Here is a 26,077-nt window from a genome sequence, read left to right on the forward strand (position 1 = left end):
AGACCGGATCACAGAAGGATCTGTACCAGTCAGTTAGTGAGTCCTTCCTCCTCAAAAGCGGTTGTGGTTGAAATCACAACTAACCATATAAGGAGTGGTGATAGACAGAATTAAGAAACACTTCAAATTAAAGGCCACTGAGACCCCTGGTGTGAATGATGAGGTTGACTCGATGTGTTTTAACTTGTACATAGAAAATCCTTCCTTGTACAGCAACCTACATTTATCTATATTAGGTATCGTTCACATTCACACAATCACTTTTGCCTTCTTAGAATCACATCTGGCAAAACAATATCTATTTAAAATGCATGAATGTCAGAATAAGAATTACTTTTTTGACCCCAGCCCCTATTTCCTTACTTACAGCAGCTCCTACTCAAGCGTTCAGAACAAAGAGCAATAAGGCAATAAGAATATATAAGAAGAAGTAGGTAATTAGAATGAGAATACACATCAATGTAAAATATATTTATACACACACACATATATATATGTACAAGTATAAGTTCCGAGTTGTTGCTCTATAGTGGGATTGAATGTGGGGTATTACACAACGGGAAAATGATTGCACATGGTGGGTCCAGAGTCCAATAAATATATAAGGGAATCTGTACAAGAATATGCAGTGAACATGAGTTACTACACAGAATTAGTATAAATATGGGTTATTGCACAGAAGGAAGATAAGGAACAAAATATGAAAAAGCTGGAAAAGGGCAGGAACGAACGCAACAGGCAGCAAGCACCAATGAATGAATGAAGGAACGTCTGTGGAGATTAGACATTGCTATGATTCTTCTTCTTATTATTAATATTATTACACATGATACAGTCAGAGCGGTCAAGTCAAACGTCCTGGCCTTAACCCAGTAGAGATCTTGTGAAGACAGTGTGTGAGGATACCCACCAACATCTCAGGATTGAAGTGGTTCTGTACTGAGGAAATGTCTAAAATACCTGCAGCCGACTGATCAGAAGTTATGTTTAGTTGCTGTTACTGCTGCACTGGGGGGTCGCAACAGATAACAAAAGGGTTCACTTACTGTTGCACCACACATATATGAACAAATGAAACAAAATTTCCGCTTCATTTGTTTTATTGGGTTCTCTCTGTCTACAGCCTGGACTTGTTTTTTTTTTTTTTACCCTTTCATGCAAAGTGGTCACTACAGTGGACAGTCAACGCTTGTGCATCACTCCATACACTGCCACTGTTGGTGGAAGTGGAAGTTTTTAAATATTTTTTTTTACTCACAATCGAGATGGCGACAGAGAGCCAGAAATGCCAAGTACCTCGGGGATTTGTGTTAATACTTCAATAGCAGGGTACCACTGGAGGTAAATAAATACTGTATGCTGACATCAAGTAACATCTAAGAATTAATGTAATGAAACACACAGGGGGAAAAAACCTTGACTAAGGTTCTCATAATTTATGCATGAAGGGGTTAATGGAAACATGGAATGGAGTAGGAAATTCTGAGGGGTTAAAATAATTTTAGGCACCACTGTGAATGACCAAAACAGAGAAAAGCCGTCATGGAAAGTTGACATGCGCACTCGGCCCAGTAGGTGGCACTTTCGTCTTTCCATTCACAAAAGCCTCCTCACTCTCGGTCTTAGCAGAAGAAACTTTGTTGCGTGTTCTTCTTCCGCGGCTGCTCACATGTAGCTCCGAGGAGTTTTTTTCCCTCCTCCACTATAAGCTCATATGTTTGTACTGTTACTTTGTCCGTAAGTTTCTTTCGCTCGAGAGGTCTTCGCCACCAACTTTCGCTCTCATCATGTGCTCTCATTCAAACGGAAGGGCTCCGCTAGTTCTGCTGTGTCTCCTCGGCGTCTTCGTGCTCCGCGTGTCAGGGGAGAAGGTCCTCCCGGATGGCTCTCCGGGACTGATGCACGAGCTCCGGGCCGCGCTGGCTCACCTGACCGGGGAGGGAAGGACCTACTTGAGCCAGCTGGCGGGGGAGCAGACGGTGCTGTCGGTGCAGAAGGTGAGATATCCAAGTAATTTAGTCAAGTAGCCGCGTTATTCTTTGCTTTCTTTGAAAGGTTTTTGTAGTTGTTTGACAAGGGGACAGAAGTCTCGAGGCCACGTCGTACACTTAAAAGACTTTAAGAAGGGTAGAGTAGAGTGTTCCAAACCGGAAGTGTTGACTCGCTTTTACAAAAACTACCCGTGACCTATGACCCCTGCGTGTCATAACGTGCAACATGGGATAAATCATGGGCTAAAGAGTAAAGGCTCATAAATGTACGTGGTGTAAAGTGCCCCCCTTGTTAACATAAACCTCATGTATCTTAATTCATTACTATAACTTGCGATGTTGTTCACTGTGCCGCTTGTCTTCTTCTTTGACCCACAGGCTTTCTCTCAGGTTCTGGGAGTTTTAGCAGAAAGTCTGGCCGCTGGTGTGAACACACTACTCCAGTATATCTCCCACTTCCTGCAGGCTGCTGGGATCCAAGGTGAGGCTGTTCCCACCATTGTCCCAGTAAAGCATAAAACCAGACGCTCCTATGAATACATCAGGTCAGGTCTGCTCACACTGTGATGCCAGTGATGTTGCCCCCCCCTCTCACATGTACAGCGAGTCGCCCGTTCTAACGTCAGGAGTGCCCCCCCCCTCCCTTTTGCCACTTCATCAGTGTGATGAATTTGTGCAAAAATTAAGACATTAAGTGACAAATTTTCCAATAAAAGCAACTGCTATTCCTAGAGTTCACACCGTTTTTGTGGACATAACATAACACTGAGATCTAGAACTAAACAGAATTGGCACTTTTTATCTTCAGTAATGTCCGGTTGTTCATTACGTGTTTTGAGTTTCATAACATACTTGTACTTCTTTGCACTCAAACAAAGGGAAACATTTGGAGCTGTTGTTAATTATGGGTAACGCTGTTGTGTTACTGGTCCGGCCCCCTTGAGATCAAACTGGGCTGCATGTGGCCACTGAACTAAAATGAGTTTGCAGGATAACAACCCAAATGTGAAATTCCCAAGTACTAAGTGTCGTACTATGGTGGACGCTCATCTTCTACGTGAAAATGGCGGGTAACTGCTGCTTGTCTAGCTAGTGCGCTACTGTCACGTGATGAAAGTCAAGTCACCGACTAGTCGCTAATTACGCCACTTATAAAAAGCCAGTAGTAGAGGTAATGAAATCCACATTCTTGACCTGAATACAAATGGTGAGAAGAGACGGCTCATGTGCTACATGTTGTGTGCTGAAGATATGTACAGCCTGTATAAAAACAGGGAACCCACTCAGCACCATCAGTAGCAGTTAAGAGTACTTCACAAGCATGTCCCAAAGGTGGAATAGTGAAGCCGGATAAAAAAACAAAACAAAAAAAACAACACAGTATTTCTCCGACACCTTCTTTCTGTGTGTTGCAGCTAAAGGTCAAATAACTTAACACCGACAAACTGTTGATTTGCAGCCTCCTGTCCCTGTTACTGCAGGACGTTTGGTGAAGTTGTTAGCTAAAGTCCTCTGAAGCTGCATCACATAAAACTACAAAGAATAGACAAAAACGATTTGGAACTTTGATGTTATTCACACAAAATAGCTGTGATAATATGAGGAAAGTTAGTCTGAGTGAATCAATAGCAATACGTCAACAACCTGTATGTTTGTGTGAGAAATTAATTTGGAAGAAGTGAATATGAATTATGAGACGTTGATACAGACCCGTACTGTCGAACTTTTAGTCAGGTTCAGAAATAGTTTTAAAGCAAATGAATTCTGTTCTATAATATATTTTTTCTATCATTTTGTCAAACCTCTTTTTTGTTGTTCCTCTCAGTTGGCTTCCCCATCGATGAAGTAACCTCAGAGGGGCTGATCTTTGTTGCCCAGTGGGCCCTCATGGCTTTCATCGGCTACTGGCTGATCTCCCTTGCTTTCCGGTTGGTTGCCTCCACCCTGAGGCAGGCTCTGAGGGTGCTGAAGTGGGCCGTGGCTTTGGTTGCGTTTGGACTTATCCTGAGGGACCACCAGGCGGGCACGGAGGCCATGGCGTTGCGACTGCTAATCCTCGTGTGCGTCTGCGTCGTTTTGGGAGTTGGGATGTCAGGGGGTTCCAACGCCGCTGAAAAAACCGCTCGCCTGGAGGAGCAGGTGAACATCCTAGAGCGGCGGCTGAAAGAGATGGAGAGGTGGACGCGGACAAAAGAGCGAAAGAGGGAGTAGTAGTCTGTCTAGATACAAGGATCCGTGATACTTGTATCTAGACGGAGCACTCATTCCTTTAGGGTTTCTGTAAATTGGTGGAAGAATAGGTTTTTACAATTGAGACGTTTTCTATAATGTTGAGAGAGGTTTTGATTACTTACGATTTTAACTGATAAAATACAATATTTACCTCATATTTAGCTGGTTTATTTAAAAGCGTTTTTAGACCAATGAAGTCGCAAAGCCAAAGACTGGTTGAACTTCTGAAGTGAACGTGTACAGCTAGAAATGCTGTTTTTTTTTCTTTTCTAATCACAATAAATCTGTTTTTTACATTTTATAAGTAGCGTCTTGTGTACTGTGGTCCCATCTCAGTTACAGCCTTTCAATACGAACTAGTGCCTGTCTTTTCCCTAGACACTACATCTTGTCTGATGGTGGCCTTTTTTTTTTTTTTTTTTACATTGTGAGAAATTGAGCTTGAATTGCTCCATGAGTTCGACGTGTCATGTTTGTGTATAATATCAAAGATGGTTCTGCAAATAAATAAAGTTGCAGTCTGTCACGAAGTTCCAGTCGTTATTGCTAAGGTCCCCAAGTACACTGAACACACCCAAGAAATAATTCACATTTTGTATCGTGTGACTCTAAGAGGTAGAGGTTCTTAAAATATGAAAATAAATGTTTGTGTCACTTGTATACAACAGTAAAATTAGGTTTTTATTCATGAAATCTGAAGCATATAGACAGAATAGTTGGAGCTGCATATAGTGGAGACCTGGACAGACTCCTGGGGATAAAGTTTTCTCCTTTTTCCCAGCTGCAGGCCATACGTGCTTTATTCTCCTTTGTGTTTGTTTTTAATTTTTTTACATGAGCCGCATGCCCTTTGGAAGGAGGCCAGTCTCGTCAATCATACACAGACATGCTCCACTGTACCTTTAGACGCAGATGGGGGCATGCTACAGTACACAATCAGATATCTGTCTCGATTAACAACACTGGCGTTAAGTTCTGATTGTTAAAGTTCCAGGATACTCTATCCTAATGTTCTCTCACTCTTTGCTCTCCTCTTGACCCCAACCAGACCAGGCAGACATCAGTCCTCCAATCTGGTTCGGTCGGAATAAAAGTAACATTTACCTCCTCACAAGTGCTGCTCGGGGCAGTGTTGTTGCAATGATCTGTGTTTGTTCTCTGCTTACCCATTTCCTGAGCACTCAGCTCCAGTCCTGCTTCATAAAATGACAGGAAAATTCACTTTATTTAGTTTTAGTTTGGAACACAGTTGAACATACAGACACAATATGAGTGGTGATAAATGAGAGGTAGGAGACCCAACGTGAGAGTCCATTGGTGTAACCCATCAACTACGACTACAGTGAATACAACTGGTTACATTATTTACACTACAAGTTCCACTCCACAGTTAAGACACTGAACACCGCTACTTGTAAGGAACAAGTCTAGGACACAATGTCAAAAACAGGTCTTGATATGTGGATCGTATTAAAATTGACCTAAAAACACAATGAGAAAGTAGAAAAGAGACCACGTTCACCTTTACTTTAACCGATGAAATGACATCATGTTCAGAAAATGAGGGTGTTTATAGTCAGGTTCATGAAAATTTAAGTTTACACCAAAGCTTGTTTGACAGACTGTTGACAAGAGAGTAGTCCAGAGTTAGTCCGTTGCAATTTTAAACAAGAAAATGCAGCTGCCCCAACGACAAACTTAAAAGAGAAAGGCATTAGTGATGTTATTTACAGTACAAGGCCAGTAGGTCAGCGGTTTGAGGGGATCTCCATCATAGACATCGGGGCAGACAAAGCAGGGTCCAGTCAGTCTGTTTGTACATTTATATGCATTTTGATCACTTCATGCATACAAATGTATCATCAATGATCAATAAAGCACTTGGGTTTAAACACCTTTTCAGTCTATCACAGAAGTTAATTCACCCATAAAACCAACTACAGACACCTGTTTGCTCTGTGTGGGTTCTGACTGACCGACTGATTTGATGCTGTCTGCACAGGACAGAGGCACCAAAGTGCCATATGGAGAATGAGTGACATAACGGTTTGTTTTTGTTTTACTGCCGTTAAAGCAGAAAAACACGAAGCCACTGTAAAAGGCAGTTGAAGTTACTCTTCTTGTTACAATCTTAATGTTTGACGAGATTTTTTTTCCCCCATCAAACTCACTGTTTTAGGAAGAGGCATAGAATCCAAAAAGGAGGTAGACATTGTTTAAGACCAGCCGCTAGCCATCAAAACTAGATCTTTGCTTGATCCTGGGCCACACCTTTATCTTTAAAACCTCCGCTGGTACTGACAAAATTGTGGTGCCAACTTGACTCCATGGGGCCTGTGCTGTATTACAGAGCAGGAAAACATCAGGGCTGCTTATCCCAGGGACCTCAAAAACCCCAAGATCTGTATATTCCAGTTTGATTATCCAGTTACAATACCACATTGTGTACAATTATGTAAAAAAGAGAAAAAAAGAAATTTTTGTCTGTGAAATCTCTTCAGATGTATCTTCAGGTGTTAAGGTAATTCGACTTGCTTTAGATTCCTGAGGACGGCAAAACTTGGTCCTACTCCAGGATATCCAATCAGCGTGGATATGCAAGGCACATACAGTTAATTTGCAATACAAGCAGGTATTTTGAGTTGCACCTAAAGCAAGTCTACTACTGACCGACCACAGCATTAAAACCACTGACAGGAGAAGTTAATAACATTGACCATCCTGTGACAATTCAGTGTTCTGCTGGGAAATGTTTGGTCCTGGCATTCATGTGTATGTTACAAGCACAGTGGAGATTTACACTTTATTCGGCATGTGGTCCTATGGGTTGAGGGCAGGGGTCTCTTTGGATCATCCCACAGATACCTGATCAGTTCTCGATCTAGTGAATTTAGAGCCCAGGTCAACACCTTGTGCTGTTTTTCATGTTTTTTAAGTTGTTTCTAAACCGTTTTTGTGTCTGTGTCAGGCTGCTGCTTGCTGAGGATGTCTCCTGCCATCAAGGAGTGTCTGGTCTGGTCTAGATAGATGGTACATGTCTAAGTAACGTCCACGTGAATGCCAGGTAAATCTGTTTTCCAGCAAAACATTGTACTGTCCCAAGATCAGGACGATGTTATTCCCTTCTCCTGTTAGTGGTCATAATGTTATGCCTGATCAGTCTAAAAATGTATATATATACAGCATATTGCCAAAAGTATTCGCTCACCTATCCAAATAACTGAATTCAGGTGTTCCAATCACTTCCATGGCCACCGGTGGATAAAATCAAGCACCTAGTCATGCATCTACGTGCTTCTACATTTGTGAAAGAATGTGTCGTTCTCAGGAGCTCACTGAATTCCAGCGCGGTGCACTGAACTGTCAGTGGTATTCTAACAAAGTAGAAGCGATTGGGAACGATAGCAACTCCGTCATGAAGTGTCAGGTCATGTAAAATGACAGAACGGGGTCAGTGGATGCTGAGGTGCACAGAGGTCACCAACTTTCCGCAGAGCCAATTGCTACAGACCTCCAAACGTCATGAGGCCTTCAGATTAGCGCAAGAACAGTGTATAGAGAGCTCCATGGAACGAGTTTCCATGGGCCAGCAGCTGCATCCAAGCCATACATCACCAAGTGCAATGCAAAGCGCGGGATGCAGTGGTGGAAAGCACCACCACTGGACTCAATAGAGCAGTTGAGACGTTCAATGGAGTGACCAATCAGGCTTCTCCATCTGGCAATCTGATGGACCAATCTGGGTTTGGTGATTTCCAGGAACGGTACTTGTCTGACTGGATTGTGCCAAGTGTGAACTTGGGTGGAGGGGGGATTAAGGTGTGAGGTTGTTGTTCAGGAGCTAAGCTTGGCCCCTTAGTTCCAGTGAAAGGAACTCTGAATGCTTCAGCATACCAAGAAATTTTGGATAATTCCATGATCCGTGATCCATGTTCCATGCACTTCGTGGGAACAGTTTGGGAATGAACCCCTTCCTGTTCCAACACGACTGTTCACCAGTGCACAAAGCAAGATCCATAATGATATGGATGATCGAGGTTGGTGTGGAAGAACTTGACTGGCCTGCACAAAGTTCTGACGTCAACCAGTGAGAACACCATTGGGATGAATTAGATGAAGACTGTGAGCAGGACCTTCTAGTCCAACACCCTCACCAATGTGCCTCTGGAAGAATGGTCAAATCCCATAATATAGCTGTTATAGCTGCAAAGGGTGGGCCCATGTAATATTAAACCGCATGGATTAAGAATGGGAGGTCACTTAAGTTCATATGCGTGTAAAGACAGGTGAGTGAATACTTTTGCCAATACAGTGTGTGTATCTATATCATGATGATATAGTGTGGGGAAAACATACATTTTAGGACACTGGGACCATTTTTGTTATTTCAACTGGTTACCAAAACATATTCAAGTCAGTGTCATACATATAACATAAGTAGAACATAAATAAAGTTACATGACAGAAAATAAGTGTAGAGACTCAACTTCAATTTGAGCATATTCATGTCCAAGTTGGAGGACGGATTAAAATGTTTTTGAACCCAAATGGTTAAAAAAAAAAAAATACATCAAATATGAAGATTATCTGAAGAATGTAACGCTATCTGTAAAGCCCAGAGGAGGCAGCATGCATGGCTTACAGTGACACTGAGGAAGCAATGTTTATAGATGCGGTGACAGCAGCAGTCTGATGAAATCTGAACTGTGTGAGGATATGCTGTCTGTTCAGATTCAGACAAATAAAGCAAAGTTAACTGGAAAGATTATGAAGACAGCTGCAGCAAATTGTCACAAACAAGGAAAGCCATTCTTTGCCCACTTTCTAAGGCTTTCAGACTGCAAGTATTCATAGTATTAAAACTGACCATTCTATTCATTTGTCCTATTAAATTTAAGGCCCTGAAAATGTTTTGGCTGTGTATACAAATAGTTTGTATAGTGGTTGTAGCTCCTGCTGTATAATGTTTTGTCCCATCCCTCTAAACCACTCATCAAATCAAAGCTGGCTCTACACCACTTATTCATTATACTGTATATATATATATATATGTTTTTTATTGCGCACGGTGGCACTGTAACATCAAAGTGAACACGGAAGAAACTTCACAAGGGTCCAACTTTCCTACAGGAAGCTGGAGGATTTCCCATTGTCAATTTGGAACTGGTAAGCACCACTGGAGTCAGTGAGAGTGTTGGCGGGGTTTGAAGGGTCAGGGGCCGCAGGAGAAGATGCACCGTCACCCTGGGAATAAAAACAAACGTACATACGATGACTTTGCTTCTGTTTCTCGATTCATCAAGGGAGAGAGTGAGCCATGTAACATTGGTCAACCATTGGAACTGAAGCAGCGTATCGAACAATCGCTTCATGACTCCTAATTGCTCTTTAAGTTATGTAAGTTTGACCCCCCAGACTGTTCATAAACATGGACAACGCATCCCTACGTCCTCTCACTAGTTAAACTAACGCTACTGTGCTGGGGATACAGGTGGCACCACTATGCGAGTTTGGCACTAGAGTCTACGCAGTACAGTCCAAGATTGAAGCCAGGTGGAGCCACGCTATCAATGACGCACCTCTGCCTGACTCAGTTGTGCTTCATTTGATTGATATTGCACTCTGCTCCACCTCCACCAATTACAAAGAAATGTTCGATTATACACTATATAATAATAATAGAACATAATAACAATGTTATTTATTTATTAATTTGTTTTTTCCAATTTTTGCAGTACTGCAAGGCTACTTCTAGGGGTGGTTGGCATGGCAACTGGTAGTCATCATGATGTCACATCCTGTTTCTATACCGCCAAATAAGTAAAACGAAGCTTATCAGGAAAATAGACACTTGAGTATGCATCAGTATTATAAATGTATTTGACGTGTATTTAAGTGTTGTAGTTTGGCCCCGGTCCCATCCACTAACATGGAGGAGCTGGAGCTTATGACCTATACTGCAGCCAGACACCAGGGGGAGCTCTACTTGCTTGGGCTGTTCCACATTCATCTTTAAACAGTCTATGGTTTGAGTCATGAAGGAAAAAAAATCTTTTGGACCATTCAAACAATAACATAAATGATTACATCTTGGTGTGTCTGCCAGTTCGATTCCTGGAATGTGTCCCACGCTGAACCATGAATTCATAGAATAGTCTCTGCATTATTCTACATTTTTTACCTTCAAAAGTGTCTTGTTTTGAACGGCATACTGCTCACACGTGCCTTAAACTGCTCCCTGGGAACAAATAAAGCTACAATGTGTACACTGTAACTGTAAAGTGCTTTGAATACCAATAGGTAGAAACCCATTTACCATCGCTTTTTCATCAGCTTTCTGGTAAAACATTTAAAACTCAACACTTATTACTGTCAAGCTTTCAATAATGGTTCTTCAGTATATTTAGAATTAAGACTGGATGAGATGACATTTAAGCTATTGGATAGCCTGGATGAAAATATGGAGCTAAATATAGAGCTAATGTGACTGATGCAGTTATATTAACTCATCCTTTCCTTAGCTCTAAGATGTTCGTTGTTGGCATTTCCATAGCAGCTAAACAAGTTTTAAACTCTACAGTAACATTATTTGATTTCAAATGGAAAAGACTGTTTTTGTTGTTTTGGGCCAACAGGATGCCTACTCATGTTGCTATGGTGTGCTCGTTGTAGGTACGGAAAAATCCGGTTGCTTAGATTCATTTGAGAGGCGATGCAAATTTAAACAAGAGAATCAACAAGAGACTCTACTGACTGTACAAACTCTAAGAGACACTAGTCTGAGAAGAATCATTGTCTACACATGCTAGCGCCTTCAGCAGCGAGCTGACTCATCTCTCCGTGCTGTGTGTATACCTGTGGTGCAGCACTCAGCAGTGGTTCAGCAGGTGAGGAAGCCTTATTCTCCATCGGTGCAGACTCTTTCATCGGCTCACTTGATGCTGGTGGAGCGCTATACATCACTGGAGCATAGCCCTGCACACACACGCAAAACAAACAAACCAAACAAAAAATACAACTCACTCTTGGGAAATCTACACATTCTTATCCTTATTCTAACAGTATCCTTAGCTACTTCACTCAAGGGGATGAAAACAAATCGATGTTGACTTTGCTTCCCTTTTTCAATTCAACAGGAGAGTGTTTGAGTACCAGTCAATACATGCCCGGCTCTCTCAGCAGAATTCAGTTTTAAGTTGTCGAAAATCTGTGTGGGGACACATATTTTGTCCCCATATATCGGCCTAGTGTCACACACAGTTTTCCGATTTTTCCTGTATAAATCTCTTAAACCACTTCAGCACTTCACAAAACTACCAAGAATTCAATCATTTTGGGGAATTTTAACCCTTTAAATCCCAGTTTGATTACTTGAAGTCACTGTTGTTTTTTACAACAACAACAAAAAAAAAACTTGAAAAATTAGCTATTTTCCATAAAACTGATATTGGGTGGCTGGGGTATTTTTTTTCATATCAGTCTTGGGTATGACCACGATTATCAAAAATATTGACTTGATTGGATTAGTAGTTTTTGTGTAGCATCAGATTTAAAATTTACCACCCTCTTGTAACCTTAGCAGAGAAAAAACGTCCCATTGACTTCCATTACAACTCCATTTTTTGCTCTCTTAGTCATGAAATAAAATAAAATCAGCCATTTCCCAATTAGATAGATGGATAGATAGATTACTTTATTCATCCCCGAAGGCAAATAAGGATATAAGACCTATGCATAAAATGTTTGTTATTTCATTCATTTTTGTGCATGTGTCATTGAGCTTAGCAGGCGAAAAAAAATTCATAGTGTTCTGTTGAGCCACCGAAATATATATATATTTTTTTAAGTAGGGATAGACTTTGTGCCATGTTGCTAAGGTTACCTAAGGGTTAAGATAAAGCTTAGTTTAGTCTTCAGATAGATAGGTAAATAGATCATACCATTGGTGCTGTGGGTCCGGGGGGGTACTGGCCCTGTGGTGGGCCATTCCATTGTGGAGCCTGGGGAGAGGGCATCATAGCTGGGCCAGCAGGAGGGTAGGAAGGGTTCGGGGGTGGGTAGGCTGGATTAAAACCCTGCAGAATTAGACAATCAGTTAAGCCATGAAACATTTTTGTGTATACACACTCTCCAACAGGTTTTTAATCAAAGTAGTCAGGATGATATGAGGCAAGGTAAGTGAAGTGTGTTTGTACTTAGGAAAGCAGGCTCAATTCATGATACTCACAGAGGGGGGAGGAGGATTCCAATCTCCTGGGCCAGTGACTGGAGGAGGATGTACTGCAGGACCCTGTACAGGACATGGCAAGTATCCAAGTACGCTCTCGTCAAATAGTTCAACAATCCTTCTGCATATATCACAAACAACCAGTAAATGCAGTGGTGCGTTGTGTAATGACCATGTGCTCTGTATTATGTAGTGAAGTGTGTTACGTTACGTGACGTACCATGCCAGGGTTGGTACCATTATAGTACACCTGCAAACAGAGAAAATATGTTAAGTAATTTAACCAGTTCAACATCAACAAGCCATTACCAGGTTGAATTCAACACAGGCCAACTACGCCTCCACCCCGTTTATTATAATTCTACTATGAAATATGTAGTTATAGTAATATACTAATAGTATATTATTAGTATAATCTCACAGCATTTGGTTGTCCAGGCGAGTTGTAGGGAGGACATGGTCCAACGGGACCAACTGGCCCAACTGGGCCCCCGGAGGGAGGATGGATGGTTTGTGGGGACGCCTGCAGAGACAAAAACACACATTATGAGCTGAATGAATTATTATTGTCATCACTAATTATTCATTGATAGTCTCGGACTAAATATTTCTCTCGTCTTTCAGACCTAGTTTCATTTAGTTCCAGTTATTTTTTTAGTTCTAGTTCTTCAGTTTTAATGTTAAGTTCATTGCAAAACATGAGCTATTTAGTGAAATGACTGGAGCTCATATAGGTTTATAATTCTTCCATATTTAACATCGAAATCATTTATTAATATTTTTATTAATAAAAACCTAAAAAACAATATATCTGAATGAGGTCACAGCAACAGCTGAACAACTTGGGGGGTTTAAGTCTAATTATTGTTATCATTAGTAGGAAAGAGTGAGATTTTAAAAACATGAATGAAAATTGACACTTTAACTTCCCCAATCAAAACTGTATATTAGATTAAACACGTATGTCATAAAGATGCTGGAGCCATTTGAAAAATTCTTAATGGCACATCTTACGCTACAAACGTGTCAATGCTTTGGCCAAAAGAGAAACCTACTGAACATTTCCGGCTAAGTAGAACAAAATCCAGACATCTACAGCTTTCACGCTACCTTATGTGTGTAACAGCTTTGTGTCTGCTGTCGACTGTACCTGCAGCGTGGCAGCGTTGGTGGCTTTCTTTTTGAAAATCTTTTTCCGGCAGCAGCAGCAAATTCCAGCTGGGATACCGAGCAGCAGGAGCAGAGCAATGAGAGGGTTTCCCTGTACTCCCTCACGGTGGTCTGCAGAAGATAAAAAAGAGGATGGGACGGGGACACGCAGGTTACAGCAGAACACGCCTTCCTCACGAGACAAAACTATTTTTTACCAGCACCGAGGCATTCGCTTACTCATTTAACTATTCTTTCCTCTCTTCAGTTTACGGTCTGCTGGTTACCATGCTGCTGGTTGTCAAATTCCTCCTATTGTCATTACCACTGCTAGGTTACCATTTGCTCAGTCATGTTAAAGGAATGTAAATGACACTTGGGCTCTGGGAAACAAACCACCCAGTGAAGTGACTGATGAAGTAACCAGAATATAAAGAACAAACAAATCAAGTAAGAGTATAACATTTCAGTTCAAGCGAGGACTCAGTGTGCATACAACAATCAAGGCGATGGACACTTAAAAAGGCTCGACTAATGGGCAGCACGGAGACAAAACTACTCAAGGACATATAGATAGACAGAGATATAGATAGAGATATAGAACCAACTGAAAAGCAGAGACATCTCATTTTTAAATGAAACAGAAAACAAGCTCAGAGAGAAAAAACGTAACCCTGTTTGTATTTGGACTATGAGATACAATGGTGCCAAATAGGAACAGAGCAACTACTTAAACGTTAAAGCAGGTAGGATTCAATAATGGACTCACATGCAGTGAACGGTGCCCCCAGTATTTAAACACAACCAGAACGACTGACCTGAGCGCAGCAACATCTGAACAGACGATAACGTCCTCAGATAAAACGTGAACACAATAAAACACACAATAGTCTGACTAGACTGAACTAACCGAACTTTATTATTTCATCCAGTCTTGTTTCTTTGTGTTGCGTCCCTTTCCCTGCTACACCAGTGACAAAAAAAAACAAAACCCACCTATCAGGTCCATCTTGGTTATCGACACCACCCGATCCCTTCGGTCTGTCAAGGTGTAACGTCCCTCATCAGTGAAGTTCACGTGCCTGATCTCAATATTCGAGCTGTGGGTCTGGACCCGGTCCCAGTAATCTGGAAGGTCCTGGGACACCCTGGCACCATCGCGCACCTTTGGGTGACAAACATGTTGGATCACCAGCGCGTTACTGCCCGGAAAACTGTGACCTTTACACCAGAGACAAGTGAAACATCTGCTAAATGCATCTCACCAGTGTAACGTTAGCACTCTGCCCAGAGAAGGAGAGGGAAGCGTCGGCCATGTTGACTCCCTCCAGTGAGATGTAGAGACTCTCTCCGGCTAAACACGTCAAGTAGTTACGTCTGGCTTGAATAGAGAGAAGAACAAAGCAAAGGAGTGATCAAAACTAAATCTCGTTCTGTTGTAATCCTGTTAGTTTTTGTGTTTGCTGTTTACATCTTGAAATCTTCTTCCCGCGCCTTTGTTAAACGTGCTTTACTTCCTGTGTTTGTGGTCTTTCTCCCCGTGTGCCTCTGTGTGTGTTTCCTCGTGTTCCTGTTCAAATGATCATGTTCCTGGGTTCTCGTCCGGCTTTCTATTTATTTGGATTACACGTGTTTCTGGATCTGGATTTTTGGATTTTATCTGCTTCACGTTATTTAAAGTTACTGTATTTTTGTTCCAAGCATTTGGGGCCCGCCTCACAACTCGGAGCATGACAGTAACGTGCCTTTACATCAGACTGGCCATCAGCTGAAAATCTTTGGACATATTTTATTTTTTTTTCATAAACAACTACATTTTTCCACGTGTCCTTTTCTAGTCCAGATTAAATATCACAGCTCAGCAGAACAAAGTACAAACAAGTGTGTGAATGTGTGTGGGTTAGCGCTTATACTTTTCAATGACAAAACAATGAACAAACTCGTATGAAAAGAACCCCTCTCAGTTACCAGTTACGTGTTTATGGGCTGCATTTACACTACATCCAGGAATGCAGGACTTTCCAGCAGAGATGTGGACGTGTTTATTTGTGCTTTAGACCGCAAACACAAAAAACTGTCTTTCCCTCTCTTGCGTGCTTTGCCACATCTGTGCACTCTCTCTCTCTCTTGAGCGAGAGGGAAAAACAAGGGAGAGAACAGAGTCACGAATCAAATAAATAAACAGAAAGCATGTGTGGATGGTTATGCTCATGCAGTTGTTCCCAAAAGGATCGTTTCTGTTCTTGCTCTCGGTTAGAAACAAAAGTTTTAATCATGCTGAGAGAAGTAGCTGCATGAGATGTGGACAGGCTCACATCTTTACAATCCCTCTGAAATCTGGTTCACACGGATCGGAAGCATGCGTCTGATCAGTTCATTATCTCGTCAGTATACTGTATTTGGCCCAAATCTTATCAATGAGTGACGGGCCAGCATCCTTCACAGGATGTTGATTAGGTTGATTAAACTTCAAATCAGTTTAATCAACAGCCTGTTATGTAAGAGATTTTAAGAACCAAATGTTCTTAGGAAACACGGCTGATTCGACTCCTGGTTAACTTACGTATTACTGCCACTTTCACGTTGGCTATCTCTTTGTTCCAGTAGTCTCTCTGGACGTACGTGCCCTGGTCCTCATACGTCACCTAATGGAAAAACATACAGACCAAATCAATACGCTGTATAAAAAATAAATAAACAATCACTGTGGCTCTGTAGACAGAGCAGGTTGTGGTTCGACCCCCAGGTGTATGAGCTGTATGAGTCCATGGGCAACACACTGAGCTCCAAACTGCTCTGAGTGGATAGACTGTACAGCACTGTCATACCAATGGGTTGAAAGGTGCAAATGCAAGTCAATGTACGACTTACTGAACCTGTAACCTGAAAGAAAACTGACTAATTTAGGTTTGGACAGAAGTGCAATACCTTTACGTAAAACATTAACCACCTCATTAATCTAAAGGAGCCATTTTAGCAAATTCTGATGATAAAAAAGTAAAATAATAAAACCTTGATTACCTTGTCAATATACCAGCGCCGGTCACTGCCCGTTCCAGACACCCTGCCTTTGTTCAGCCTATTGGGGACACCAAAATGGCCACATAGAAATTGAGCTCCTGTAACAGTACTGAAAGCTATTCAAATCTTGCCATCCTGTCTACAACCAGAACGTGGGCTGTTCCTTAGTGTCTCTGACCTGTGGAAGCCCTTTTCCCAGTACAAAAAGGTCTTTCCGGGTTCATCAGCCGGAGTGAACTCCAGCTTCTCCGTATTCTTGCCCATGTAGATCTTCAGCTGTCGGCCATGGGCCAAACGCTCATTGATGTCGTGGACAGCATAAGACTCTGAGTTAAAGGAAAAACACGAAGGACAATGAACTGCTGATTACAGAGTCAGGGAAGCAAACTATAAACAGAGCTAAATCCAGCATAGGTCAGCTTCCTGCGATAACTGTGGAATGTAACTTGTCTTAAATAAAGATGGCTGCCGTGGCTGGGCGGCATTCCGGTACATACCAAATACCGTTATTTTTTTCCGTGATGACATGAATTTTTAATATACTGGCATACCGCTGTATTTGATTACACAACATTCGGAACGCTGCGCCGTGAAACACTGACCAGACCATTTTCGATGTAGCACCTCTATACATGCGTCATTGCAAGGCGTGGAAAGATGGAAAGGTCCGAAAAACGTAGCGGCAGAACAAGAGGACTTGTGCCAAAACAAGAAGTTGTGTCGGTTGTTTGGGGTTTCTTTGGGAGGGGACCAGATGTCCCCAAATTTAGCTTTGTGAATGTGAAAAAACTACAATTATTACAGTAGCTGGTCGCACTGCTTTTGACATAACAGTTTAAATATGTTTAAATATGTCAAAATAAATGAAAGCGCAATTGTCCCTGTTTCTTCATTTCATCTTGATAACATTTATTTATTTTTTTTATCTCTGAGCTGTAAATGTCCCATGACTCCCACATCAGCATTCAGTGTTAACACGAGGCTGTGTTTTATTACTAGTGTGGGATCTTTCTACAATATTTCCTCATCATTGCAGTAAAATATTCATCCTTAGTAAATCTACTGCATTAATTCCTCCCTCAACCAGTAGAAAATATTGTGAACATGTGATTATGTATTTCAAAAATAGTTCCCTAATATACTGTGATACCATCAGAATTTTGAAAAATACTGTGATATATATTTTTGGTCATACCGCCCAGCCCTAATGGCTGCTAGACTGAATAAAGTAAAGAGATGATGATGATGATGTAAAACTACATTTTAATCCGATTATAATTACACCTTGAATTATGTCAAGCAATCAGTGTCTTCTTTGAGGTTAACTTCAAGGAAATAATGTGGTTTGAGACATTTTAGTGTTAAGGAGGTTGGTAGAAGAGAAAAATGAGGCCAAGTGATGGAAATATACTCACTTGCCAGTACATTAAGTAAATTAGGGAATACAACTCTATTCTAGAGTAACAGTCCTGCACTATATCCTAGATTCATGAAATATACGGTATTCGTAAGATATCGACCGATATATTGACCGATATTTGTGTTTTTTACTGGTATCAGCATCGGTGCCTTCACTGATTTATTTTTATCCCGGCATCCACAGGCAGCCCTGTGCTGCTGGAGACCCTGCAGACGCTGTGAACCTGTGCAGCCCATACATTGACCATCCCCCACTAGCAGAGTACTTGGAGCTGGAAGCTGGAAAATGCTTGTCCTTTATCTCTTTTTACCTGTTTATTTAAATATTCTTTGAGGTCAACAAATGTTTATGTTTTTGGTTAAACTGAGTCACTGTATCATGTAAACAGAGAGAGAAAAAGCAGTATCGGCTCCAAATATTGGCTCTATTATATGCCCATTTTTGTCAGCGGGCTAGACTTAATAACAGGAACATTATAGACAAACAATAATACTATGAATAACGTGAAAGGGGATTTAGTGCAGGGCTGTAGTAGAAGAATGCATTCATTTTCACCGGTGTGCCTAATGTTGTAAGTTATTTATAGTTTTATCAATGAATCTTTTAGTGGTGCATTGAGCACATATGATGCTGTGCACGTCCTCCATCTCATTGTCCTTCACTGCATTGTCCTATACCTTGAACCCAACAGCTGTCCAAACATTAATCTATAACACAGCCTTCATTATTTTTGAGTAAAAATGAGAAAACTTTAAAACTAGTCTGGTGCAAATAGGTACCATGAGCACTTCACATCTTGCTGTGTGCTACCCTTTCTTGTCTATCTACTGGAGTGTTGCCAGTAGAAAATAAAAGTTCTTCCTCCAACTCTATAACTGATGATACAGATGTTAATACTGGCATCCCAAACTTCACACAGGAGTAAATGTGTCGGAGTGGTGAGATCATACTCACCTACGATGACGGCAGCCGACAGCAGGATCACAACGTTCCAAATCATCTGCAAACAAGTCAGTGAAATTCTGTTAAAGATTTAATCAACTATGACATCACCACAGAGCAAGCACTCCTTGTGAGTCATGCTCAGCCTGTCTCTCCTAACAACCCATTGTGGTCGCCACCACCACAACTACAGCAGTGGTCGCGGACCGACTGGGAGCAAATGCAAGGGCATGTGTGGGGAGCTCCAAGGCTCCATGAGACAGCTCTCCACTGTGCCGCTGTGCAACGTTTCACGGGACCAGAAGTGGTGGTTGGTTTCGTTGCCTCTCCACTGCCGTTAGCAAGGATGTCGGCCTGTATGATGCACAACTGTGGTGACTGAACTACATCAGTAACAATAGCAAATAAATATATAATGTGCTTCAAACAGACTCATTGCAAGCTCTAGATTAGAACAGTGATGCTCAAAGGAATTCAGTGTTTAATAGAAACTATAACTTCCATGAACCACTGTTCGCTGGATGATGTCTTGCCTGCATAACATCATTGGACTTGTGTGTACTGTCCTACTAAAATCAGTGAGGTCCTGGACAAATGGTACCTGTATTTATGTGGCCTGCACAGATACCGATACCAGCATCGAATATTTGTCCAATTCTGCGCACATGTACTACCACTTCATGCAAGTGGTCTGATACAACACCCAATACCACTTCACATCAATTCAAGCCACGCTTCTGGATAACACCACAAATATGATTAAAGGCAAGAGTCACAAGCCTGCCGCGTGTCGCAAACTCCCTCCAGCTCCCTAGTGATAAAGGCACCCTGGCACAGAAGCCGCACCAACACAGCTGATACAGCAGCATCCAGACATAAAATGCTATGTTTTAAACATTCCGCCTTAGCCTACTCCCGTCCAGATGATATTATCTGGAAGATATTTGGGTGAAACTCAACCAGCCAATAAAAATACTCCAACAGGAAGTATCAGCCTGCTGGAAAAGCACATACTATACGTTCTCTCATGGAGCAGATGGGGGCAATATTCTCGTCCGAGCACAAGATCCCTGTCAATCTTCCTGCTCCCCTCTGAAAAAGAAGCAACATTTGCTACTGCCCTGACATCAGACTTCATTCCTGCTGCGAATGTGCTTCTAAGATTTCGACCAAAGATGGCATAATCATGTTTAAGAAAAATATACAGTTGGATATCCAGATAAGTAACATCAATTTAAAGCTATTGCCACAGAATAGACAATATCTTCTAGAAATAAACCACATTTTCAAAGTAATTTTAAGAAATGTAAAGACCTTATTAATTTACTTGTATCAGTAAGTACTCAATTATAAGTACTTGTATACTGTAAAAGCAGTATTGGTACATCCCTATTCATTAGCTTATTGAAGCTAGTCAGTTTTTCTGTCTCATGTATATCAACCAATCATCCAAGGGATGCTACAAAGACATTTGATGTCTGGCTCTTGGCACCAATACACCAAACCAACATCAAAAATCACCTCATGTCACCAAAACCAGCCATGGACAAAACGTTGGTCTTGAACACACCACAAAGTCTACGACTTTGAGAGGTTAGTTTCATTGTAGTCTATTGAACTCTTCTATGGTCGAGCCAGGCTCAGATGTTCATCAACAAGTCGATGTCACTGACTTATTTTTCATGGAGAGATGGACAGATGCAGTCTAAGAAATTTACAATGTTTTCCTAACAATAAATTCTGGGTAACAAAGACTTCAAATTGCATCCTCTAGAAAAAGAAAAGGAGGACAACTGCAGAAAAGTTAGAGATAAATAAAAAGTTCGGGCTATAGCAAGACAGACACGACTAAATTATGGGAAAACACTTAATACACTTAAATGAATCACAGACATGTTCTCAGCTTTGAGATAAATTAAAAGTGTGCCAGGGATAAGAAGATGAATATGTAATGTAATGTATGTAATCTAGTGGTAGAACAGTGGAACTACATTTAGAACCCATTAAGAGAGATGTAATTTAACAGACACTTTAAATAATCAGTGTGACAAGTATATAAAAAGACATAATATAAAAGACAACCTGAAAAGAAAAGATGAAGTACACCACTATTGCTTTTTTTGTATTATTGGAGGATTTTGAGAACCATGCATTTTCAAAGAGCCTTAATCTGATTTGTCCAACACACTTTCTGAAAAACATACTGATGGATTTATGCCGTGATTTAAAACTCTTGTTAGAGCGAGAGACAAACTGCACCAAAGCCGTCCCAGTGCACATCTAGTTGAGTCCACCCTGAGTTGTTTGTCCACTGGAACATTTCAGCGAGTTTAGAGAGCTGCATTTCACAGTCGACACCAAGCAGAATCATCCTGGCTGTGTCAGATGAAATCATTTCTCTGGCCTCAGTTTACATGCAGTTCCCAAACAGACATCACCAACGAGCCCAAAATAAACGAGGAATTCAGGCCATTGCTGGATTCCCAAACATAATTTGGAGCCACAGATTGCGCCCACATCACAATAAAACCACACAATGAGTTCAGTTACGTGATTTTATTCAATCAATTCACAACTAACGTGAGATGCAACTACGTCTCTATTAAATGTTGCGGGAGGAACGGACTTCATGATAAGCCTCAAAAACCCATTAAAACAAGATCGAAGATCATACAGAGTTTTTAATTTCATTTTTTATTTAAATCTGTTTCGGTGACTCGCTTATTTGCAATAAAGTATTTGCAATGTTGGTCAGATGGTCCTTTATTTAATTTATGGATTTGTTGGTGTCTCAACGATTTAACCCCAACTCCCTCGGCTCCTCCACCGCTTCCGGCTCTGGAGCGGAAAGCACAGGTAGGACTGGCCCTCTTCGCCATGATTTTGGTGAGGGTAAAAAATCCCTTCACGCATTCTTAAATTATTATAATCCTAATACCAGTGGAACTACTGATGCTCTAACGACCCATTATCATCCAGAGGCTCCAGTCTCAAGGTCTGAACTGGGTTGAAACTTGTTGGGGACAGAGGTTAAGACTGTGTTGTAGACTGATGGCAGATTAAATCTCAGTCCGCCTCCTCTGTTTAGAGAAGGTTTCTCAAATCTGACATAGATGGCTTCCTTTACTCCTCTTTCAACCCATCTGTCTCCTCTGGCTAGGAGTTGGACATTGTTATCTTCAAAAAAGTGTATCCTTTAGGTGGAGTTGGGCCGATGAGTCGTTTCCTGATGAGATGGCACTCCTGTGTCGGGACATGTGTTTGTGGAGGGGTTGTTTTGTTTCCCCAGTGTAAAAAAGTCTGTATATTCTTCCCTTTTTTTACATCACAGATACACTGGAGGTTCGCAACTTAAGTTCTCCTGTTATAGTCTAATTAAGGCAATAATTGGTTTTTTTCACGTGCATGTAAACGCACTGAAGGGCAATGTGTAAAATCTAGTTTTAAAAACCTTTCTCCTTTCATCCCTGAATTTTCCTCGCTACTATTGCCTTAGGCCCTCTTCAGACCTCAAGTATAACATCCATCCCATTACATTACATTAAGTGATCAGCATAAAGTACAGGTGTGAACACATTGCACAGTCTGCAACACATCTTGTCGCATTCCTTTGGTAGCGAGAACATATAACGAGTCCTGAGTCACATTTTGACCTCCCTCGCAAAAAGGTTATCTTCTGTAAATAGAGTTCTGTCTCATTCGTTCAGGAAAAAAAACACCAACCCCTATTATAATTGACCGCTGGAAAAGGAAAAAGCCTCTTAAGCAATGTCTGTTTCATTAGTAATGAGAGGCTTTTAAAGATTATGACCTAGTAACTAACCAAACAATATATAAATCTAATGAAGGATTAACAAATGAAAGCATTTAACACGAGTAGATAGTTTGTGATTCTGTCAGTAATGTATCAGCATGCAGTTATTATTGGAGCTGAGTAGAGTTAAGTTACACATCTCCTCAATCACTGATGTCTTGGATTAACTTTATTACAGAAGACTACGGTGCACATGGAAGCTTCCAGGGTTAGAGAACTGGCGTGTGTGTTTCTTTTCTGAATGAATGAGACCAAACTCTGCTGAGTAGGAGGTCTCCAACGTGACACATTGTGCGTTGACACCACCAAAGGAATGTGGTCACATGCGACAGATGTCAATCAGGACACCTCCGAATGTGCTCAGAGATCAGATCTCAATGCGTCCTGTTCACACCTGTACTTTACACTGGTATTTTCAGATTCCCGAGGAAAGACGTTGATATGAGATCTGAACGGGGCCTCGGGCGCTGACTGGTTGACACTGGGAAGTCGCATTTTGATGCATAATAAATAAATCAGTGCATTTAATCGCACTTATTATCGAAAATGGAAACGAAGCGTTCCATCAGTGTGCATCGATGGCACCGCTGTCTGGGCTGGGTAATCCAGTGAGAAAAAATATCTAGCTCGACCATTGCCAAGCAATGTATGGTGGCCAGCCTTCATGGCAACAATTGCCCTCCCCTCACTGCCGATATTTCGGGCATGACATGGAAGCCTCCCAGGCCGCAGCCATGGGTGGGGGAGGCGACCCCGGCAACCAGAGATGAAAACAAAGAGCGCAGGCACCGGGTTTGCTGTTTTTAGCCCTGTGTCTGGATTAAGGCAGGCTGAACGCTAAGTGCTGCTCTCATAAAAGAACGAGGTGTGGTCGCCGGCACAAAAGGAATCTGTGCCCAATTCTTTCATGCCACAACCTCACACATTCCCGCTCGGCACAGGCTGCACTGGAGGAAGAACCGGTCAGAAGAGAATAAACTACATAAGGGCTTCAGTAAACAACACTCTCAAACTCCTGCTTCGTGTGTTTTACAAACCAGAGCAGCAGACCCCTAGAGACGGATAGCGGCAGAGTAATGTGCGCTCCTAGTGCCTGGTGCACGTTGGGCTCATGAAAAACCTTTGCACGCGTCTGCACGGCGGGAGCAAAACGCACTAAGTTTATTTCCAATTCACGGGGACTTATTTTATAGTTGCCGAAAATCGTGCCGTCTTATAGCGGTTATTTCTCTCATGCTGATTGCCCCCTTTCCGGTCACTTGCGCTCTGATTTGTTCTGAACATACTGTACCATGCAAAACAATTTGGCAGCGTTGCAAAACTGAACATGCAAATACAAAGGTGACGGTAAGTAGTTGACCACTTACCTTATAATGTGCACCAGTGCGCGTGTGGAACTCCTTCCACGGTGATAGCGGGATTTGACTGTCACAGACACCAGACACCAGACACTAGACCCGATGGACAGATCGCACTCTGGATGGAGACGAGTGGGGGCGCGGCCAAGAATTGTGCAACCCTCTGGATAGGGTGGGAAATACAGTTAACATATATGTGATATATGTATATATTTGAAAAACAAGTAGGGGTAAAATAAACCGTGAGCATGCATGCAACATGCACCGATGAAAACATCAAGCATCATAAAATTATGTTTATCGTCGTCATTTTCTACCTCCCTCTCACCTGAACTGTTCCTGGAAAGTGCAGATGATAAAAACACGCCGAGAGTTCGTGCTTGTTGTCGGACCACCGTCGCTAGATGGCGCTGGGGCAGCGTATGCTCCGGTGGCCCCTGGGGTGGCGATACGGAGGATTTTGGTATCGATCCGATACCAAATAAATACAGGACTAGTATCGTGTATACCGATACGTTCACTTGTAACGTCATGTTCATTGAATAACTTGATGATTATGATTATGATAAAATGCAGGCAAACAACCCTGTTTTTCTTAATTAATTACAATAATTCCCCTTTTACTACGCACAATTGTTTTAGAAAAAAAGTGATAAGTGCAAAATAAGAAAAAGGAACAATGTAACGAAACTATAAATAGAACAATGTAAACAACACAGTCAGTTGAACAAAATGAGTAAACAAAAGCAACAGCGTAATAATAAAGCTGTGCGATGCTGCTGTGATGTTAGGATTTGTTTTGTGTTGAGCTCAGCCCATATCGCGCGTTTTACTACAGGTGGAGATGGAGAAACACAGACTTGGAGAGAAGCTGCGCTCGATCCGATACCGATAATGGCCCTGGTATCGGTACTATCGATATTCGGATCGATACGTCCAGCCTTAGCGGCCACCATGTAGGCGCTTTAACGCGTCTCCAAACAACATAGCCGAAGGCGAAAATTCGGCAGTCACTGCTCAGCATCATGTTAAGCCACAGCCTGTGTATAAAAGAATGGCATGTATGCTATAGCCTTACTAACTGAGGATTTTATTTTGAAGGTTGGGCGTGCCCCACGAAGGATTACATTCATTAATCATTCATTTCATCTACGGTCTGTTGATGCTATAGTCTGGCAGTTAAGTGGCCATCACACTAAACATCCGCCTGTCTTCCCAGACACCACCCTTTTCTGCATTACCATATTACTATACTGAGAGTAATATATTCTGATTCAGATTCAGACAACTTTAATATACATATGTTTTGGACAGCTTGCACACTATTATACCATATATATACATAACATAGGAACAGATAAAAGTAGAATAAAAAAAAAAAAAAAAAAAAAAAGCAGAATGGGGCATGTAAAATGCCAAGGAACTAAATAAAATAGCCAACTAAAAAGGCCTCCAGATAAAAGATTATATGGAATGTAAGAGATGAACAGCAGAGGGAATACGATACTGATGACCAGACAGCAACAGAGAAAATTCACTGGCAAGCACATGACCAGGAGAACAAAATGTTGGTTGTTTGCCTAAGAGTTTGTTGATCACAAATTCCAGTCAAGTCCCTAAACTTCACTGCTGTGGTCTTGGAACATGTCTCTATGATGTTATGCAAGCTTTTTTTCCCCCTTTTTTTTTATCTCAAAGCGTAAGGCTGAGAAACCAGCAGGACCGACTGACAAAGAGTTCAGTTTGTGGAGAAGATGAATTCTCTGTTTCGCCCACTTTACAATATCTGCAGTGTTTACATCAAATTTGAGATTCTGGTCAAACAAGGTGCCTAGATAGTTTTATGAAGCAACCATTTACCAGTTTAAAATCAACGAGCTCCTTAGGTTTGGACACATTTAAGTAATTACTGTCTCACCATGA

At 41.5% G+C, this 26,077-nt stretch overlaps 2 protein-coding genes across 2 annotated transcripts; one reads left to right on the top strand and one right to left on the bottom strand.

The window, feature by feature from the left end:
• Positions 1 to 26: 26 nt before the first annotated feature.
• tmem109 (transmembrane protein 109) lies at positions 27 to 4,746 on the top strand. The gene is made up of 3 exons (XM_047579553.1): positions 27 to 1,997; positions 2,370 to 2,472; positions 3,817 to 4,746. The coding sequence occupies exons 1-3, from the start codon at positions 1,518 to 1,520 to the stop codon at positions 4,200 to 4,202; spliced, it is 969 nt and encodes a 322-aa protein (XP_047435509.1). The 5' UTR covers positions 27 to 1,517; the 3' UTR covers positions 4,203 to 4,746.
• Positions 4,747 to 5,420: 674 nt separating this feature from the next.
• Positions 5,421 to 24,557, bottom strand: wu:fc21g02 (DNA-directed RNA polymerase II subunit RPB1). The gene is made up of 15 exons (XM_047579552.1): positions 24,483 to 24,557; positions 24,164 to 24,317; positions 18,995 to 19,040; positions 16,799 to 16,946; positions 16,621 to 16,678; positions 16,163 to 16,244; positions 14,865 to 14,980; positions 14,596 to 14,764; positions 13,601 to 13,731; positions 12,872 to 12,973; positions 12,671 to 12,700; positions 12,451 to 12,513; positions 12,164 to 12,298; positions 11,079 to 11,198; positions 5,421 to 9,467 (listed from the first exon to the last, which is right to left on the bottom strand). Exons 3-15 carry the CDS (start codon positions 19,038 to 19,040, stop codon positions 9,348 to 9,350), a joined length of 1,320 nt encoding a protein of 439 aa, XP_047435508.1. The 5' UTR covers positions 24,164 to 24,317; positions 24,483 to 24,557; the 3' UTR covers positions 5,421 to 9,347.
• Between the last annotated feature and the right edge of the window lie 1,520 nt (positions 24,558 to 26,077).

The sequence above is a fragment of the Mugil cephalus genome, chromosome 2 (assembly GCF_022458985.1).
Source record: "Mugil cephalus isolate CIBA_MC_2020 chromosome 2, CIBA_Mcephalus_1.1, whole genome shotgun sequence".
Taxonomy (NCBI): domain Eukaryota; kingdom Metazoa; phylum Chordata; class Actinopteri; order Mugiliformes; family Mugilidae; genus Mugil; species Mugil cephalus.

Bases quoted from the DNA above. Each gene is read 5' to 3' on its own strand.
- wu:fc21g02 (XM_047579552.1), bottom strand. From the start codon at position 19,040: ATGATTTGGAACGTTGTGATCCTGCTGTCGGCTGCCGTCATCGTAG. The intron at 16,679-16,798 runs GTCAGAGACACT...TGTCCCCAATAG, and splicing joins TGGGAAAAGGGCTTCCACAG to GCTGAACAAAGGCAGGGTGT. The intron at 9,468-11,078 runs GTATACACACAG...TTTTATTCCCAG, and splicing joins TGCTGAGTGCTGCACCACAG to GGTGACGGTGCATCTTCTCC.
- tmem109 (XM_047579553.1), top strand. From the start codon at position 1,518: ATGACCAAAACAGAGAAAAGCCGTCATGGAAAGTTGACATGCGCACTC. The intron at 1,998-2,369 runs GTGAGATATCCA...TTTGACCCACAG, and splicing joins CGGTGCTGTCGGTGCAGAAG to GCTTTCTCTCAGGTTCTGGG. The intron at 2,473-3,816 runs GTGAGGCTGTTC...TGTTCCTCTCAG, and splicing joins GCAGGCTGCTGGGATCCAAG to TTGGCTTCCCCATCGATGAA.